This window comes from Lutra lutra, chromosome 8 (genome assembly GCF_902655055.1).
Source record: "Lutra lutra chromosome 8, mLutLut1.2, whole genome shotgun sequence".
Classification (NCBI taxonomy): domain Eukaryota; kingdom Metazoa; phylum Chordata; class Mammalia; order Carnivora; family Mustelidae; genus Lutra; species Lutra lutra.
The window spans coordinates 10,163,557-10,184,185 of NC_062285.1; the positions used below are offsets into that span (position 1 = coordinate 10,163,557).

Genomic DNA, 20,629 nt, shown 5'->3' on the forward strand with positions numbered 1-20,629 from the left:
TCACCGTCTTTCAGAAAGGGGTCCTTGGCAAGTTGGTTTCAGCCATGATCCAAGCAGGGAACAGTTTTTAAGAAGTGATCAGATGGTACACTTTCTTAAAAACAAAAAAATCCCAATGATTATATACTTTAAAATCTCAAAAAGAATGCCTTGTAGTTTATTGAAAAAAAAAATCTAGAACTTAACAAATTTTCAAGTTTTATTAAACTCTTTTATTCAGATGCTCTGAGAAAAACAGAAAGTGGGATTGAGTTTTATCAGCCCATAGGCCAAAAAAAAGAAAAAGATAATTCCTTCCAGATGGGACAGTCTTGATTAGCAAATAGTACATGAAGTGGGAACCATGTGACAACAGAATGTTCTATTCCAGTAAAACTGCCTCCAGCTCCCCAGTTTCCATCGGCCCAGGAGGAGCCCTCACTGCCTTGACTCCTGTTTCTGACCTTGTTCTGCAGACGCTCCAACCCACTTCCTTCCCCTCGGTTGCAGACAAGTGTGTTTGCCCACATCCCTTCATGCTGCTTCTCTTGCCCCAGGACCTAGTTCCCCTAAAACAAGGACTTTGATTTGATCGCCTGCCTGTCCTGTCCTTGGTCTGCAAAGTAACAGGCCAGTGGGAATGGCTGTCCTCCTCAGCACGTGCTCATGACTGCTGTGTGCTGTCCTCCTGTCTGTGTGGTCCTGTCTCTCTCCATCCCAGTCTCTGGTGCTTTGCTGGTGTTTCCCATCGGTGCCATGAGGGACTAGAGAGGGGCTCTGTTGAAAGGCTGAGAAACCAGGACTAGTTCTCGCGTGGGCTCTACATCACACCAGTTTTGCTTCTGGCAAGGACAACGGGCTTAAATTTTGTTTTCTAAATTTTTTGCGATTGGGGCACAGTAAGTACGGAGAGCTGACGGGGAATGGAGACGGTGTCTCATTTCAGATAGCCCCTACGGGAGGGTGTGACCCCAGAAAATGTTTAATTGCTCATTTACGAAAATCACAAACAAAACGACATTCCTTCTGATTTGGTAAATGTTACTAGCACAGAGCTGTTTAACAAGCCCAACATTGGCTTGGAGCTGGTATTTATTTTCTCAACTACCAAGAGGAATCCGAAATACACAGAGGATCCTCTTTCAGGCCGTTCTGCCTGAACGCAATCATGCTGTCGGTCCCACTGGATGATTCTCAAGGTACTCGAGAGGTCACCGGAACAGAGGCAGCTCCTAAAATAGTTGGCCACAGCTTCCATATCACTGCTATTTCCTACCCTACTCCATCCCAGGAACAATGACTCGCTACTGAGAGAAATCTCTGGTTGTCCGAATAGAGCCATCTCTTTCCCATGGACAAAGGAGCCAGGAAGAATGTAGGTAGATGGAATCCAATTAATTCCCAATTAGCTCATCTTTATGTAAATGTTACTACGCTCTTCACTGCCAAAGGGCCCCTCTCCTCCTCCCAAAATAAAGTTTTAGCTAGAAGACAAGTAACTCAGTTAAACTCAAATTCGATATCCCATTTCTCCCCTTATATATTCATGAATGGAGGGGCTAAAAAAAAGTAGAGTGGAAGCCTAAAGCTAAAAGCAAAAGTTGTCAAGATCAGAAGTAAGGCATATGGGTGACTCCCTAACACAGCTTTCAGTTCTGGATTATCTGAGGGTTCCCCAGACATGCTCTGTATCTAAGACATGTTTTGTACATCTGAACTAAGACAAAATATTTTTTGCAGGTATGTCCACTCAAGAGTCCGTATCTAACTTTATGTGTTGAAATACAGGTCAGGTGATGTACTTGTTTTTCCTTGTTCAGATCACATCGTTTTTCCAAATGGCTTACCATATAGTGCTTAAAATTAGGACTGTCAGAATATAACCAGCACTTGGTGAATAGTGCTCATGGAAATAGAGTTGACCTTGAACAACACAGGTTTGAACTGTGCAGCTCCACTGATAGGCAGATTTTTTTTTTTTTTCCAGTTAAAAAGGTGGACAGAAAATTCACCTGACCTGGATGATTTAAAAAGGGGCGGGGGGAGTACTGGAGAGGAAGGGAGTCAGGGGCCCCAGTGACCTCTTCAATGAAACACCAGCCATGTGTCTGGTCTCCAGTGAAGCTGCAAAGCCCAGGGAGGCACACTCCTAAGGCTCCTACGTGGCAGGGGCTGCCAAGAGCCAGGCCCTTAGCCGACAAGGTTCTAGAGACATGGAGCTCCATTCCGTGCTGGCGGCCGAGCGCCCATCTTCAGCGGTGCCCCGAGCAGCTCCGTAGGCTGCGATGCACACCTAGGCTCTCACGCCGTGGGGTATAAGTAGAGTGGCAAGGCCCCACTCACTCTCCCGCTAGAAGTCCTTCCTGCGCAGGGATCCGGCTTCCCATCGCCGAGCCCCATGGCGTGCTGGTCTGTGTCCCCAGCACCTGCGCACAGCCCAGCGGTAACGAAACCAACAGCACTGAACTGTGCCGGGCTCTCCAGACTCACCGTACACCCTCCCCTCCCCTTCCTAGAAAAGAACAAGGCTGTTTCTTTGCATTCACACAAATACTGGGAGATGAGGCTAAGACTGAAAGGAGAAAAGCGAAGTTACTCCCCACCCTTCAGCAGCCCTAAGAACACCAGGCTGGAGGAGGAGAGAGGCCTGAGCGGGGTAAATGGGATTAGCTGGTGTCTGGGGGACTGTTTAATTAGGACACACTGGGTCAAGCTCTTTAAGGGCATTTATTGGGGTGAGCGCAGACTCCTTCGCAGTTAAGAAACGTGAAGCAGCGTCCCCAGGACCTCTGCCGGCCGGCACCTCGTCAGTTTATTGTGTGTCTGCTAGATCTGCCCGCAGGGATTTCGGGTTTCAAGAGGCCCGTCCTTCCTTTCTCCTGTCCTTCAGCCGCTCACCCCCGGGGCCGCGCAGGGTAACTTCATCCAGTGCCCACTCCTGTCCCCGCAAGCCCCCAGGAAGAAAACCGGGCCTGAGGCCCGACGTGTTTCCTCTGCTCTTAGGCCTCTTGTATGTATGTAGTCCTTCCAGCCTGAGGGAGGTCGGTCTCCGAGCGACAGAGGGACGCTGAGAGGAAGCAGAACCCCCACCGGCTCCAGGGTCTGGGGCGGGTGCCCAGGTGACCCGGGTTGGATTCCTCCGATCATTTCTAAGCGAGCTCATCTGGTTCCTCGACCCTCGTCAGGCTTCTGGCCGGTTTTGTTTTTCACTTAGTCGGTTTTGTGTTTCCCTTAGTCATCTTTGCTATCTTAATAGCCCTAATCAGTTGCCCTAATCCATTCAAGAGTTTCCTTCATGTTTTCAGTGAGTTCTTCCCAGAATCGGATCTCTCTTTTGGAAATGTTTCAATCGTAAGGGCAACTGAAGGCAATGATGTCCCCGCTTCCATTTGTTGAGCTCCTCGGAAGGTTCGCACTCTGTAAAGCGATGCTGGTTCTGACCCCGACTCGGGGCACCATCAGCAACCATTCTAGAGCCAGAGAGCAGCCAGGCGACAGGAAAAAAACCAAAGCGTGCTGGCCAGCGGCTCCCCTGCGGGAATGGCCGCGAGCCCGCCCACAGCCGGGCATCACTGCAGTTACGTGGAACACACGGTCGGAGCGCTGTCGGAGCGCTGTCGTGGCCGCGCCACCGGGGCACGGGCTGATACTGGCACGTGTCTGCTGCTGCTGCCCTTGGCCCCATGCTGTTTTGAGCCTCTCCTGCAGTTAGGGTCCGGTCCCCATTTTGTCCTGTGCCTTCACGGCTTCGGCTAGACGATGCTTCCGAAGGGCCTAGTCTCAGGCGCCCTCCCTCGGCTGTTTGAGGGCCGGCGGGGCAGTGGCCGCACACGGGCTCACTGGGGACAGAGCTGCCTCCGGGACCCTCTCATCCGCCTGCTGAGAGAGCGGTTCTGTCCCTTTCTCCGCGAAGCCCCGAGCCGTCCCATGGCTCCTCCAAGCGCCCGTCCCGCACGTCCTCATCCACGCAGGGGCACGACCCCGAGAGACCTTCCTTTGAGAAGGACGCGCGTTCTTGCCAGTAGCAGCGTGCATGGAACCGCCGTGTGCCGTCTCGCTGTCGCGCCTCGTGCCGTCTGCTCGCCGGCCTCGGGAGGGGCGGCGTCCGCGCGCAGGGGGTTTCTCGGGTCCTGTCGTGTGTTCTCCGTTGTGACGACCCCTCACGTCGCAGTCGCGTCTTCACGTCGCGTCGGGCTGTCGCTGTGCTGGCTGCATGCACTTGCTGTTGTACTTGTGTCAAATGACTCTCTGACTTCCTTCGGAAAGCACTAATGAAAAGTGCTATTTCTCTTCTCTATTGTTGGGTTTTTTGTAAAGTTGCTCAAATGCTCTCAGGTATGGCGGCTCTGAATGGAGGACTTGGCGCCACGGGCTTGACGAATGGCACGGCGGGCACCATGGACGCCCTCACGCAGGCCTACTCAGGGATCCAGCAGTACGCGGCCGCGGCGCTGCCCACGCTGTACAGCCAGAGCCTGCTGCAGCAGCAGAGCGCCGCGGGCAGCCAGAAGGAAGGTAGGTGCCTGCCCGGCCCGGGGGGCGGAGGAGCCTCGCGCGGGCCCCGCGAGGCCGAAGAGGAAGCCAGTGGCTCAGTCCCGCTCTTCACGGGCTGGGTCCTCCTGGTTTGTTTCTGTTGACCCAACACGGCTAAGCCTGCGGTCGGCGTCGCCTCCTCTCCTCGGACTTGAACTTGTTTGATCTCGCCACGGTTCACGAGTCTCTTAATTTACCTCCTCAGACGTGTTTCTCCCGCACTGCGAGCTTCCGTGCAGTTACTAGTGGCCGCTGCCCCTAAAGCCTGCCGGGAGCCCCCGCCCGGGTCAGCAGGGCCCGTCCCTGACGCCTCCCCTGCCGCATCCAGCCGGGGTCTTCCCAGGCATGTCGCAGGCAGCTCGGCGTCCCCACGCCCTGCCCCTGGCTGGCTGGCCTCTCGGTAGGCGACGGCGGCGGGGTAAGGACGGACTCCCCCGGCAGGATCAGGGGGGGTCTGTGGAATCGGGGGTCTCCTGAGGAAGGGAGTGCGTGACTGATGGGCTTCTCTGCCTATGAGGCAGAGTGAGTCTCAGGAGGTTAAGGCTAAGAATAAATTCAAGCTAATTATAAAACAGTTAATGAGCCAGTCCAAAGAGGGAGAGCATGTCTTTCCCTTTCTTGCTTTTGGTCTCTTCTCCTTAGTAGAAATTGTGTTAAAGCAAACTCTGCCACATGGTATTTTTTCTCTTCCGCACCTGCTGGGAGTGTGGCAGAAGAGGCTAGAATAGGAAGTACGGCTGAGGAGGTTTTTACAAATTTCTTTCCCTTCTTTACCTTCACCTTACACTTCCAAAATGTTCTTGTCTGCATACTTTAAATACGGTGTTCTAGAAGAATAGAATATTTTAAGTTGTGAACTTTAAAAGGGACAAGAGCTCTAAAGATACTCTTGTAAAGCAAAAAAGTCTTGCTTCCATTTGTAAATAAGGGATCGTTAAAAATGAAAGATACATGAAATTCTAAATTCTTCACTATTTCAACTTTCTCTTTACTCCTCGCTGTGACGGCTACTGTAGATTTTTTAAAACCCTGTATAGATCCTCAGGCAACTGTGTTTCCCTAAGCATGTGAGACCCTAAGTCCTAAATCCCATGCCTTCCCGAGGGAACACCTGCACGGAGGTCCCTCCGTCTGGGGTCTGACTACCGTGGTGACTGTGGCAGGAGGGGGATCTGTGACAGGATATTCTTGAGAGAGAGCATAAATGCCAGTTCCCTACAGGATTCTTAAAGAATGCTGGCCACTCCTCCACTGTCCAGCAGAGCCTGGGCACAGGCAACGTGACTGTCACCGAGAAACACCAGCCACCAGCGGAGTCGCCATGCACTGGTGCAAGGATGAAGTGTGGGCCCTGAGACGACTTTTCTCTGCTGCTTCACCGCAGCCCACCGCCCCACATTTCCATGCCCTGACTTTGGGGGATTGCCTGTGCAGGAGCTAACCCTCTAGGATTCATGTGAATAACGGCACCAGCCCGGGATCACTGACATTTAAGTATTGGGGCTACCAGCAGCATGGTTTAGTTTTGATTTTTTGTGTGTGTGTGGTGGTGGTATTTTTGGTTTGTTTAGCAATTTTAATCATCTCCCACCTTCTCATACCTGTCTTCTGATCACCTTTCACCCAGTTGTGTGCTCAAGAAATTTAAACTTAGTATCAGTTAACCACAATACAATTTTCAAAGCAGGTTATACTGGGAAGGGGGGAAAAAAATGAATTCCACAGCTAAACAGATTTTTAGATTTTCTGCTCCACAGTTTTATCCTTTAGTTAAGAGAGCTGAAAGTCAGGTTGATGCACTTAGTCATGTACCCTAATATATATTTTCCCACAGGAAAATGAGCCGGGCTGGCTTTGGTGGTGGTATTTTAAAGCAGCTTTGATACGTTCCCCAGCTAAAGGGTTATGGCATCCCTATTGACCTCAATCCAGAAAAGCTGACCACCTTTCCTGTCACTCCTGAATAGCCTCTGATCTCTAATTGATTTGCGGGAGGCAGTCACACACACACACAAGTAGGCAGAGCCTCAGGAAGGCCACCAAGCAGTGGGGGTGCAGGGGGGGGGGTGCTGGCCATTGGCCACAGATACGCCAGTACTCTATGCTAGACCTGGTGCCCTATGAAAAATAGGAAATGGGAGCACCCAGCCAGCTGGGACCAACACTCTAACAGAGAACTCCAGTAAGTTAAAATGACAGGTACTGGGAGAGATCCGAGGAATGCATATTTGTCAGCAGGTTCTTACTAAAGGGAAGGCTGAGGCGGACACATAGGTGGACCCCTCAAAAACGTGTTCTTGTGTTTCTACCCTTGGTGTCTGTTGCAGCAGCCGCCTTCATTGCACAGAAGAGAGGTTCTCCACATCGAGTCACCTTTTTCTCATTTTAGTGTTCACAACTTTGGCAGTTTGCAAAATCATACTCTTTCTGTGTGATGAAAACTGGGGGGGGTCTAAGCTAGGAGATGCTGGTGGCACTTTTACCTGAGAAAATGGTGAACAGAGGACAGAGTCTCCTTAGATTGACCTTTTCCCTATTTTCTTGGCCCCCCTATGTGGCACAGATACAATCGGAACGTACGGCATTCCAGAATGCGAGGACTATCCAGGTGTAGCCAGTAATCTGACAGAGTGCATTAAATTGCATTTTCTCCCCAGGCTGCAGGAGTTGAGATTGGGTCCCATAAATCCTCATTTGTACATGTGGATCTTTTATTGAGAAGGAACACGCAATCTGGATGGTGCCAGATTTGCCCGGTACATACTGCGGAAGCCGGGCCTGGCCCAGTGGGGCTCTGTACAACCCTTTCCGGTGTTTTGGTTTTGCACCTGTTCATATTAAGTGTTGATTTTTTAAGTTTTTTTTTTTTTTTAAAGATTTTTTTATTTATTTATTTGACAGAGAGAAATCACAAGTAGGCAGAGAGGCAGGCAGAGAGAGGAGGAAGCAGGCTCCCCACTGAGCAGAAAGCCCGATGTGGGGCTCGAACCCAGGACCTGGGATCATGACCTGAGCCGAAGGCAGCGGCTTAACCCACTGAGCCACCCAGGCGCCCCAAGAATTTTTTTTAAAGAGTTTATTTTTGACAGACAGAGATCACAAGTAGGCAGAGAGGCAGGCAGAGAGAGAGGAGGAAGCAGGCTCCCTACTGAGCAGAGAGCCCAACGTGGGGCTCGATCCCAGGACCCTGAGATCATGACCTGAGCCGAAGGCAGAGGCTTTAACCCACTGAGCCACCCAGGTGCCCCTTAAGAATTTTTTTAAACCAGGAAACATTTGGGGACCTAAGACCTGCAATTGTGTCCCTTGAATTACAGACTGCCTCCTTGGCACTAGAATGTGGGTATGTCCATGGGAATTGTGAGCAACACACAAAGTTAAAGTGGTCAGGTTGACCGAGAAATGCTTCATTTCCGTGGCTTCAGAAGCTTGCTGCCAGAAGACCTCCTCAGGAAAAGTCCCACACGTTTGTGGGGAGAAACTTGGTTTGACTCTTGTTTACAAAGATGCTTCCTCTCTTTTATTTTTACAAAGTTATTCTTACCCTAGCTTTACTCTTCTTAGACCCAAATATTAGCCACCACACTCAGCCCTGCAGGAATGCAGTGCAGGTGTTCCCTGGGCTGCCCTGGCTCCTCCCCCGGAGGCCAGTTAAGGGTGCAGGAGTCCACTGCCAAGGTTGCTTCACCAGTTTCGGGAGCCCCCTTCCCTCCCAGAACTCTGAACATCCAAGAGACATCCAGCCCTGGGGCCTCCCCAGGCAGCCTTGGACCTGGCAAGTTGGATGATCACCTTGCATCAGGTCATTCAGATTCCCTCCTTTTCACGTTGAGATGGCTCCGTTCAGGTGGCTAGAGAGAGGGGAATGAGATGGGCAGACGAGGAGGAGAGCTAACCTCTCTAACCAGTGTAGCTAAGAGGACCTTCCGTACTCTGCCCTTTCTTCCTCTTTCTCTGGAAGGTGATGGCTGAGCGTGAAGAGCATGGCTGAGCCTGGTCTCTGACTAGCTTCTGTACCTCATGCGTTCATTTCCAAGGCTAATCCCCAGGGGTATAATTCCTATCACAGCTGTGAAACTCTAACGACCTATTTTTTCCTGCCTTGACTCACTGCCAGTCATTTCTAATAAAAATGATTATTAGACTGTGTGTTAAGAGATTTGGCAAATCAAAACTGGATGGATAATTAGGTAAATGATTGAGAAATCCAAGCAACATTACTGCTATACCCATTATTCTAAATTGCTACAGTTTGCTAGAATACGCAGGATACTCTCAGCTCCAAGAGGTCGTATATACACATACCACAAAACACAGCCACCCGGGAAAAACCCAGTCCTGCATTCTCCTTCCCACCTCTACCCCACGGGGGCCACCCTCACCCCCATGAAGAAGACACTGGACACTAAGCAAATGTGAGCCACAGAAGATGATCCCTGAAAAGACCCTGTTGCCGACCAGTGTCTTTGGAAATCAGGAACATCTGAGGGATGATTCCTGTCTTGAAAGACATCCCAGCACTTGACATTTACCCATCTATCTCCTTCCCTTCTAGTATGAGAAAGGCAATGCTTAGCCTGTCTGATATTAAAGCAGTCCTAAGAAGAGGCCTTGGGAACTAAGAAGCGAAGAATACCTTACTCTGATTTTTTTTTCCTCTTTAGGTCCAGAGGGTGCAAACCTCTTTATTTACCACCTTCCACAGGAGTTTGGAGACCAGGACATTCTGCAGATGTTCATGCCTTTTGGAAATGTTATCTCTGCTAAAGTCTTCATTGACAAACAGACCAATCTGAGCAAGTGCTTTGGTATGCAAAAGAAACCAAGCCAGAATGTTACAGTAAATTGCCACGTGAGGAGGCATGGGAAGGAAAACGTAAATGGCAAATATTCGAGAAGTCCAGATAGGGCCTTCCCTGGGTGGTGCTGTTCCTTGGCTTTTTGGATCCATGTGAGCAGATCGGGCAAAGTCATTTAATCCAAAGCAGAGGAAGGGGCTATATAAAGGAAGCATCTGGGAAACGACAGTAAATGCCCGCATGTTAGGTAACGTTGTGCGCTGTGCTACTAGTGTCAGACTACGCGCATCCAGTTCTCTCTCACTAGAGAGCAGCGGTGGTTTCTTCAGGCCCCACAGCTGGAACCACAAACCTGAGCAGGTGGAAATACAGCCAACAGATGGAGGTGGTTTGGGCTGCCTGCTACAGGGCGGCACTGTAGACACTTTGCCACGGATGCCGTAGCCTTCTAGGTTCGGGAGGCGTCGGGCATTTGTGGAATCAGGTAGCACGTTGTATGGGGAGGCTGCCCGCACTCTCACAAACCTTCAGTGAGACCCCGTCCCTTCACAGCAGGGGTGTAGCCAGGCCACCCTCAGCACTGCAGATACCCCCCTACCCGGAGCACAGGACAGGGAGCTGGTGTCTGTCACGGTCCCGTGGAATGCTGTGTTATGCTGATTCGGGAGCCGGGATTTGGGCTGATGGGCTCTGCACAGCCTGCCCGAGTGGACGCAGAGCCCAGGAAATGCAGGCATTCAGAGAACGCTGGAAAAACCCAGCTCCTCCGTGGCCTAGGCTGTCATGCCCTCTCTCCTCACACAGCCCGGACTCTGCCTCCTGAGGCAGTCTGTGCTCCCCGGGAAGGCACACTCTCCGCCTGCCCTCATGTTTTAGAAGCAGGCGCACAGAGCATTCGTTAAATCTATTTCTTGTTTTGCATTTTGAACCCCTTTAGTCTCCAAAGTGGTTTAGAGGCTAGACTGTTCAGATTATAGATTACCTGCCTGGCAAGTTCTGGGCCAGTCTGAGATCGAACATTTGCCTTCCTCCTTCCTCCAATCTAGTAATTCATGTAGGTGGTAGGCCGTAACAGCACGAAACAGTGCAACAGATGTGGACCGGAGGAAGGACAAAGAGAACTAAATGCGGTGGAGAAAAACATCAAAGGTGGTAGGAATGGTACTCAAACATAGCATCTGGCTACTGGTAATGGGCACTGGGTGTAAAGAGAATGTTTTGGCTTCTAAAACCCCGTTATCGTCATGTCTTTCTAATCTCTGTGCCATCACCCAGGAAGGTCTGAGGCCTCTATTGTTAGGGGAATTAGTATGTCCGCCACTGAAAGTCACTGTTTTTACCCAACTGGAAAGGCTGTCTCCACTGTCACTGCTATGACAAGTGCATACTCCCCTCCCCCGTGATGGTTCACCAACGAGTGAAATGGAAAGGGAGCTGTTCCCCTGGGGGTGGGGGTGTTGTGCACTCGGTGGGAGCTTACCATGCCGAGCTGCCCTGCACAAGGTTCTGGGCCAGACTTTTACTCCTCATCACTAAGCAATGCCCTGGGCTTATCTGGAGATTGGAAAGGGGCTGTGCTTCAGGGTCTGATTTTGAGAAAAATAGTGCCTTGAAAAGAGATATCGGTCCACACACCACTCCTCCAAGTGTAATAATGCAGGCTGCACCCAGGACTGTCGGCAACTGTATTTCGTACTCTGAGCTGTTTTCCGTTTTTATCAAAAGCTGCAGCATCCCAACCTACATTTCTCAGTGAGCCGGCCTAATCTGGTGGGGGGGGTCCCCAGATTTGCTAGTCTTAGGTAGCCCATTCCTTCATGCTCACCTCTTGGCCAGGTTTCGTTATCCATTTCACCCTTGACCCATTTCCATTCTTTCATCATCTTGCTGCTCCTGGATAAAGACCTAGAAGGAAAGGAGAAAATCAGAGCCAAAATCTTGGATTCGAGAGCACACACACTGGGAATTAGATTTAGTAAAAATCTGTTCCACCGTTTTGCAGTTCAGCCTGCCGACGGAAAGCTTTTCTGCATTATACCATATGCTCATTTTTATCAGCTGAGAACTCTGCTAAAGATATACTGATGTCCTTCTCTTCCTCTAGTTTGTAAAGGATTTGCTCTTTAGCAGATAGGTGAAGAAGCTTAGTATAGAACCTTCTGAACAGCTGATGTTGAGAAGGGAAATTCACCCAGTGTAATCGCTTCCTTTCAACACCAGAAGTAGGGACAGCACAAGCTCAACCCCTAAACATGGGCATTAACTGCAGAAAAGCTGTGTGTCCCCTCCCACCCCCACCCCCGGGTTAGAGCAGACTCTGCGATCAGAATTCTGTTTCTGGGTCTTTGCAGACCGTCACTGCTCTTTCTCAAAAGCATGCGCTCCCTGCCATTTTGGTGGTGTCAGTACAGAGAAAGGTACTGGGAAGTCTGTGAGGATGGCTCTTAATCCCTAAGCTGTTCAGACTCTTTATTCTAAGGGGGTATAAAGGCAGTTTCCAGTCTGCTGAATGCAGTGGCACTTTGAAAATGGAAGTTGATATCATGAGAAAGGGCCAGCATTTCCCTTGGGTCCCTAGGTCCCTCTCAGAATTCCACAATGTTAAAAATCAAGTACAAATACCCTAGAGTTAATTCACTAGCGGACCCCATCCGACAGTCGAGCAGGTGTGGGCTGTGTGGGTGCAGGTGGAGAACTGGAATGAAAGTCAGCATCTCTGCAGTGGGCGGTTACCAGCCCTGCATTTAAACTGCACCTGATTGGGACACGCGAGCCCCTGGGGACCCTGCGAGCCCCAGAGTATCTATGCCTCCGCCTCTGGGAACACTTACTTAGGCACCAGGGGTTTTGTCAGAAGGATTCCAACACAAACAGACCTGACTGAGATCAGTAAACAGACCAGGAGTCTGAGAGTCTGAGATTTCGCGTTTCACAGAGGAGGGGTTTGCTCTCGTGATCCCCAATTCCCGGTCCGACCAGCTTTGTTCACCGCTTCTCAGTGGACGTACCCAGGGTGGCCGTAAAACACCCCCGCCCGTCCACAGCCGGCACCCCCAGAGAACTGAGCATGCTCCGAGCCCACGCTACCCCCCACGTACAGTCACACTCTCCAGCCACCCCCCCAACGATGTCCTGCTTCTTCCCGTCTACTCCCCTGCCTCTCCCTGGTGACCGCCGTGTCCTTCCCCTTGTGTCTTCCAGGCTTTGTTAGCTACGACAATCCGGTGTCCGCACAAGCTGCTATCCAGGCTATGAACGGCTTTCAGATTGGCATGAAACGCTTGAAGGTCCAGCTGAAGCGCTCCAAGAACGACAGCAAACCTTACTGATCCCAACCCCAGAGGCTCCCTGCTCTTATTTTAGCTTTCTTAGGGTAAGTCCCACAAGCCAGCCTGTTCTCAACAGGAAAGGCAGAGGAGGACCACATTGCCAACTTTTACCAAGAGAGACGGTTATTTTTACAATAAGGCCTCCATGTCCCCTCCCCATGCCCCCACCCAGTTCGCCATAATTAAAAACTTGGGCTACCTTGTTTCTATCGAGTAAAACTCCTCTTCCAGTTGTGCCACTGTATTTTCCTTTGTTTTGCAATTTGAATCTCCTTTTACCTTTTCTGTTTTGTTCTCATTTTTTGGCTTTTTTTTCTTTTTTTTAAAGAAAAACACACATGAATAAATGACATCTTGAGAGTTTAAAAAAGGCAAACAAAGGCTAACGTGCAATTCTAACTCTGAGACCCCTGGTGCCCCAGAGCACTGCCTGGAGAATTCACCCCTCCTGTCCGCGCCCACCCCCTAGGAGGGCGCCAACCGTTTAGAGGTTAAGGTGGTGGCATAGCACGAGAGAGAAGCCAGGAGAAGCACTTAAAACAATACAAACGTCTTTCCACTACATTTGGTTTGTTTTAACAAGTAGGATATTATTTTAGGGTTCAAAGAAACATGACATTTATCGGTCAGATTATTACACTGGTTGTCTATTTTGTTATTGTTTTATTTTAGTTTTTAGAAAGGATTAATGTAAAAAAAGATTTAGAGATCTGTTTCTTAAAGCTACAGGGTTTAAAAATAAAATAAAAATGAGTGAAAATACTTGATGTTTCTTGAAAGATAAATTTAATAATAAATAAATAATACATAAATACATAAAAAAGAAAGCCACAGGCCTGTAAATTTTATTTGTAAAAAAAGCATTTCTATTTTTGTACAAAATTTTTACTGCCTCAGAAATAATGGAAGTTATTTATTGCCTATTGTTAACTTATTGGGTACCTAAAGAGCAGTTCTCTGTGCTAGCTAGAGCCTTTTGAAGTAGTCTCTAGAGGAATCGTTCTAGGAATGGGCTTTTTTTCACCGTTGAACCCTAGGCCTACAGTTCATGCTTTTCCCTCTTGTTGTTTGTATCTGTCTGACGATTTTGTTCGTAGCTTCCATGATCTATCTAGTTTATAGTTCGGTCGTCTGACTCTCCCCCATATGTCACATCCGTTGAAACTGGATCCTCCCCTCCCCCCCCCCGCCTTGTCCCTCCCCAGCCCCCACCCCAAAACTCCCGGAATCCATCCCCTCTCCTCCTCCGGATGGATTCTCTTGGGGTTCCATTGTGCTGTGGATAAATATCGTAAGAAATGCAAATTACGGGAATGGCTCGTAGACTCCCTGATGACCTAAGATTTGCATTAGTTTTTCTCCTGCACCCTTAAGAGTGATTTTGTTGCTGCTGCGTAGATTCTGTGTAACTTTTTACTCTCCCTTGTTTTCTCCCTAGACATCTTCATGCCCGTTAGTTCACCGTTTGCCTAGCATGTCCCTGTGGCGTCTCAAAAAAAAGTTTCATCGTCCCGTCATTGTTTCTGATGTCTTTCTGACCTCACATCACATTTGGTTCTCCTACTGACCTTTGATCTAGTTTGACCTTTGAAATTTGCATGTGACCTCATCTAGCTATGAATTCTGGGAAGTCAATGTGAAAAACATTGCTGCATTCATGCAAGACTGAAATTTATTATTAGACAAATTAATTATAGAAAAAAAAACCTGTGGCAAAAACGTTTCTTTCTTATTTTTTTTTCTTTTCATAAAACAGACTTGAAAGTATTATACAGGGATTGGCATTCTTCCCGGTCACTGGTAACAATAGCAATATGTGTCCAGGGACACAGAATGTTGGTTTCTAACAGACTACTTCCAAAAACAGTTTGAGAAAAAAACTGTCTGATTTTAAGTCTCTAGAGGTCTGTAATAGTTTTTACATTTTTCAGGCAGTGTAAAGTTTTTTGATAAGGCCATTTTAGGTGGCTCACTTTCTCATTAAGATATATATATAGAACCACTTTTTGTAGATTAGTATAAGAAAAATATTTACCCTGTTTTGGGGCAAATGCTACCTATTTGTGTCACCTTTTGCTGAACTGACTCACAGTTAGACAATCCATGGTTTAATGCACATGAAATTACCTATATTTTATACTGTTTCAATGTACAGGAGAAAGGTTACTGTAAACTGTGTTATGTTGGTGCTTCTGTGAATTAAGTTGTGGTTTCAATCATGAGTCTTATGGTCTTAATGTTCTCTGTTGATAAGACAAGTTTAGAATTGGTTTACTTAAAGAATTTCAAAAAAAAAAGTTTGCTTAAAAAAAAAATTTCATGTGAGGGAAAAAAAAAAAACCCTATTCCAGAATAAGTTTTGTGTTGGCTTGTAAAGCATTGATGTCATTTTTTTTTTTATTGTGGACTATTTAGATGTGTTTGTGTTCAGCAAAATGTGATTTTTTTCTTTTAAAGAAAAAAAGTGAAAATATATAGTGCCAAATTCCAAAGGTACTTCCTTCCTAGAGCTTCAGTGTGTTTCTTGTGAGAAGTAATTTGATAACATGGGTATTTTATTATGTGTTTTGTATAAATCCCTAATATTTAAAAAACAAAAAACAAAAAAAAAAAAGAGGTTAAAAAGTTTGTTAACTTGCTACCCTGTGGTCTTGTTGCCTGAAATTGTTATTGTTTGTTATTTCTCTATGATGTTTTTTGTAAGACATTGTATAAGTGCCCATGTCTCACTTTTTTAACCGCTCTGCACATCAATGCTGTGACGGCAACCTCACGATGTATTTCCTTCATAATATATGGAAACCTCTAAGGTGAGAAAGTTTTGAACTTCTAACCCTTTCTACCCAGAGCTGTCTGGAGCGTTGGTAACTTTTTATACCATTGTCATTTTTGTTTGTTCCAGGGTGTTTCTAATTTGGATCCCTCTCCCCTCCCCCCCCCATACATCTTTGAGGTTTTGGGGTTTTTGGGGGGGGGTTGTTTTTGTTTTTGTTTTCTTTCTTACCTTTTTTACCTATTGGTTGAGATCCAAAAGAAACAAAACTCCACAAAGCAAATCCGAAGGGAAAAAAATATATTTTCACCATCTCTGTTTTTGGGGTTTTTTTCTCCCTACACCACTTTTTTTTCTTTTAGTTTTGATTATTTCTGGTCATTTAAAAAAAAAAACAAAAACGAATGTGCTGTTGAAATTCCTTCTCTGGTTTTAATTAAAAACAGTTGATTGAATAAAACTTCTAAGGGGGACATTAGGTAGATTCAGCACCTACATTAACCTTAAATTCTATATGCTTTTGAGATCAGGTGTAGGGGTATGTTCTAGTTCAGAGTATTTTCATATACCTTCCAGTTAAAAGACTTTGTGATGAAGTAGTGTTTTGAGGGATTTTGTTTCTTAAATACTCTCAGTTAATGATGTTTCTAATCAGCCACTGTGCTGGGCATTCTCTGATCCCAGGAGATACTTCTGATTAAGCAAGGTGTCTGGGGTTAGAAGATGATAGTCCTTTCTTTTCCTGCCTTTTTATTAACTTTATTAATTGAAATCACTGAAAGGGGCCTGACCATCTAAGTCCAACTCTGTTCTTTGTCACAGTTACTGACCAAATACCTAGCACTAGCACCAGATCCTGCTGCCACTCTGTGAAGTGCCATATTACTTTGACTTCGACTTCACGTTGAACAGATCTCTTGCTGTCTTGACAAACCCCAGTGTCATCCCGGAAGCCCCAACACAAACTCCTGCCTTCTTGAAAGCAGGCCCTGGAAGCTTCTTTATCTCTAAAGGAGTTCAGAAACTGCTGGCTCCCTTTCCTTCCTCCTCCTCCCACTCACTACTCTGTTCAGTAATAAGTGTATGGATGCGATAGCCCTGGGATGGAAAGGACTAGCCTCTAATGATGCAAAAAAAAACACACACACAAAAAAAAAAAACACAAAAAAAAATAAAAATTTTAAAAAAAGACACAAAAACTAAACACAAAACAAGTTTCCTTCTTATAGCACATGCACTTACAATGAAATGATTTGTATTATCCTCACACGTGTTTACTACTGCTGGGGCCTTCCTTCATCCTTTGAGGGCTATTTTGTACTTCCTGCAGCCATCCGCTTAATGCCAGGAGTCCACGCACATCTCTCTCTCACACACAGCATAGGGTGGTTTGTGGACGCGCAGCACACAAGAAAACACCATCTGAATTTCCAGCTGTCCTCCTCTCACTCACCCGCATCTCCCCAAGAGGAGCCTGAGTGCCGGTGACAAGAGGCTCAGGATGGGCATTTCACATTGGGTGTTTCTTATTTTGCAGGTGACCAAAACAGTACATGTTGGGGGGAAAGTCGGGGTTTTTGTTGGTTTTTTTTTTTTTTTGGCATGTTTGCATTGTTTAAAAGCTGACCCTCCTCAGAGACAAATTGTCCTTTTACTCACTTTATCTTTTATTATCAAAAGGAAAAAAAGCTGCAAGAGTGCAAAGGGCCTGTGCCAGAAGGAAAAACACACAGGGAAACTGCTTTTTTTTAAATCAAGTGTAGAGAATAGTCGTTTTTACACTAAATTAGAGAATTGTGATAAAATGGCAGTCCTCAAAGGCGTAACAAGTTCATCTTTCTTTCACCATAGGGGTTATAGTTCTTTGGCTTGTGCTACTCTGGACTCATTTTACTGTTTGTTTTTATTATCTTAAGTGCTAATTAACAAGAAGAAATAAAATTTTAAAAAAACCTGTAGTTTCATTACCTTTTTGAATAATGTCATACAAAAAATGTATTTGTGTTTTTTTGTGCTGTGAGAATTGTTGTTTGTAGATTAATAATATCATTTTGTTTAGAAATTACAAAATAGTTTTTAAATATTGTCTGAGAAAAGCCAAAGTTAATGCAACCTAGTGGAAACTGTAAGACCATTTGAGTATTGTTTGTTTTATTGATGCATTTGGATTTTGTTGTTTGATGGAATTTGAGCCAAAAAAAAAAAAAAAAAAAAAAAACGCAGGCTTTCCTATTTCTACAACTGATTGTACTTACGCATTTTGTACCAGTGGAACTTTTTATACTGGAGATTAAAAAAAAAAATGGAAATTTTTGTGGCTTACTCTAGTGGGCCCCCTGACAATGACTGATTTCAAGTTTGATTTCTGACTGATAGAAAGAAAGTTGCTTTTCTTTTGAGAATTAAAAACTTTGGCTTGATTTCTTTTTTCCCTTTGCTTATATCTAGCATTAGAATTTTGTCTTAAAATACAGCGGTAAGTTTCACTTTTTATTCTGTATTGTGCAGTTACACAATAAGGTAATTAGATTTAGAAGTACTCAGTCACTTTAAGTGAATAAATGTATTAGTTACAACTTTAGGGGTTTGCTTTTTTGCTGTTTAGATCAAAGTTTTTTCTGATTCTTCTGTCCTCATTGTGAACATAACCGTGTAGTTGAGACAGTCAAACTTATTTTTGTAACGTATGTTATTGTGTGATGCAGTTTTTTGCTTCTGTCTCCAATATTAAACCATTTTCCTAATACTTGTTTCTCTCTCTGCGTGTTGTATTGTTGGTAGTCATTATGTGTTGGTGATACATCTACACACCTCACTGTTTCACGTATCTGTTTTTTTTCTCTATGTTGTGTAAAAAGATACAGTCGATTCCACCTAAGTGAATATCTGATTTGGGGAAGGGGGAGCCTGCACACCAGCCACCTCTGATTTCCGGACAACAGCCCGTTTTGGCCGCTGCTTCCAAGGCCGCTGCTTATTTCTCTCATTCACCTAAGTAACCGCCTGCAGAGTTGGACTTGCCAAGGCCTCTTCTGGTCTTCTGACCCCACTGGGACTGGGCACCCTCCCTCCCCTCTCCCTCCCGTGGGTGGGTGGGTGCAATCCCGAACGCTCGCCCACAGCGGCCGCTGCTTTGCTGCATCCCTTTAAGAAATGTAAGAGGAGCAGCAGCAGAGCTGGGGTTCCTTCTACCTCCCCACAAGTCTAAAGGCATATCGTTACCAACTCTTCCAAAAACGAACCACGTTTTTTAAAGAGGTGAGCTCGGAGGGAAGAAACGAGACACTGACCCAGTCAACCGAGATGCGAAAGGGTTAAACTGAAGTTTACACATTCCTATCCATCACTACCTACTTATAGAAAAGTAATTTAAAGTATTTCTTTTTTAGAGCTGATTGAATCCAGGGTCAGCTTTAATTATTGAAAATAACAAAGGGACTATTTCCAAGTGCTCAAAAGGAAGCTCTTACTCGGTGAGGTGGGAGGGGAAGGAGGTGAAGGTTCTCACGCTCATGTCTTCACGATACATCATCCCTTTCTAAACGAAAGCCAAGAATGCCATAAGCACCCACACGACTCCCTCCTGAGTCAACACCTTGTCCCTCACTATCACCCCAACCTCAGTTACCAAAAGAGAACTAAAGCCCTCTGAAACCGAAGCTCCAGGCCCCCTCCCTTCTCGGCCCATCTCTTACGCTCAGGAATCTGACTGCTCTCCAAGTGCTCTTAAAAGATTCCATTGATGTCTGCTCCCTCTGTCTTAGCTCTCCTTCCAACTTTTCAGCCGCACAAACTCGGTCTGACTCAGGCCACCCAGCACCGGGCAGCCTTCCTCCCGCTGCCCATGAGATTGTCCCCGCAGGTGCTCAAGCCCTTCACACTCTGGTGTCAGCGGCCCCTCTGACCCCTAGATTGTCTTTTCCAGTCGGCTCAACCACAGAGGGACCTGGTGAGGTGGAGAAAAGGAGGCTCTTTCTCCCATAGGCTGAACACCTCAGTGAAGTGACTTCCACCAGCTCCAAACCTGCAGAGATGGGAGCTGACTTCCTGCCAATACTTCTGCTTTAAATCTCACAGCCTCCATCAGATTGCCTCTGAAAACCCACTGCTTACCTTAGTGGGGCAAGACGGCTAAGGGTGTGATTTCTTTTTTCTTTTTTCTTTTTTTTTGATGGGAGGGGTGTGAGGGAGGGAGAAGGGGGAGAAGAGGGTGATCAGTTCTTTCCAAGATGCAAGTGTTTATTTTTAAAATCTGTACATAAGAATGAATGAAAAAATATATATATATATATATCTCTACAGAGATATATATATATCTCTCTCTACCATTTGGCACAAGGCAAAATACTCATGCTAAGTAAAAGAAGGGAAAGACAAAGCCAGTTTTTTGTTGTTATTTTTTTAGAAAAACAACGAAAACACTAATTCTCCAAAGAAGGGGACAAAACTGCTAGTTCCCTTAAGCATTCATGACTGTACAGTTGGTCCCTGCTTAAATTCATACTTATCATTTTGATTCTGTACACCACCACTGCAGTGTTAGTTAGCAAGGTGTATGTTTGCCACCCACGGATCACCTGGGGAATGACGGGACTGTCAACGTTTACAGCGCTGACAGCAGCCACGCCTCTGCCCAGCCCACGACACTTCCCAACAAGCCTCGGGCCGGGCCTCTCAGCTGGCAGGCTAGGAAACACAGTGAACATCAATGTACTGTGAATCGTTCCTGATAAGTGAATAAAACATTGTGGCCAAACAATCAGCTTATTCACTTATCAGGAATCGGCTGTTCCGCTAATTTGCTGTTTTTGTTTCTCATCTCTGTTGTAGCTCACTATTTTTGCTGTGTTCTGTTTTCTCCTCTCGTGCTTGGGCAAAAATCACTGGGAATATTACATGTGACCATAAAACGTTTATATCGAGTGAAATGATATCTTAACAAAATCTATGCACTTGCTATCAGGAACACAATACTGGATGTGTCTTATATATATTGAACTATATAGTACTCGATTTCTTAAATAAAGCTTAAGAAAGGACTCTGTTGTGTGTACAGTTAATGTGATTATTTTTCAAGGCAGTGTTTCTAAGGGGTATTTTTGTTCTTTTAAGTCTTGAGTGATACAGGATATTTTTCATTAAAATTATATCACTGGCTTTATGACTTAATATTCAATAAATTTTCTTTGGAAACAAAATGGAGTGGGGGGAAGTTC

At 46.3% G+C, this 20,629-nt stretch overlaps 1 protein-coding gene across 12 annotated transcripts in view; it reads left to right on the forward strand.

Moving 5' to 3' along the window:
* Positions 1-16,554, forward strand: part of CELF2 (CUGBP Elav-like family member 2) — a 508,648-nt gene extending 492,094 nt beyond the window's left edge. For 6 of the 12 annotated variants that reach the window (XM_047741384.1, XM_047741375.1, XM_047741376.1 and 3 more), the window contains 4 exons: positions 4,297-4,494; positions 9,177-9,320; positions 12,513-12,684; positions 14,079-16,554. In XM_047741384.1, coding sequence (XP_047597340.1) covers positions 4,297-4,494; positions 9,177-9,320; positions 12,513-12,640 — 470 coding nt within the window. In that variant the 3' untranslated portion in view covers positions 12,641-12,684; positions 14,079-16,554. The other 6 variants (XM_047741377.1, XM_047741380.1, XM_047741381.1 and 3 more) reach the window with 4 other exon arrangements.
* The last annotated feature ends 4,075 nt before the right edge of the window (positions 16,555-20,629 follow it).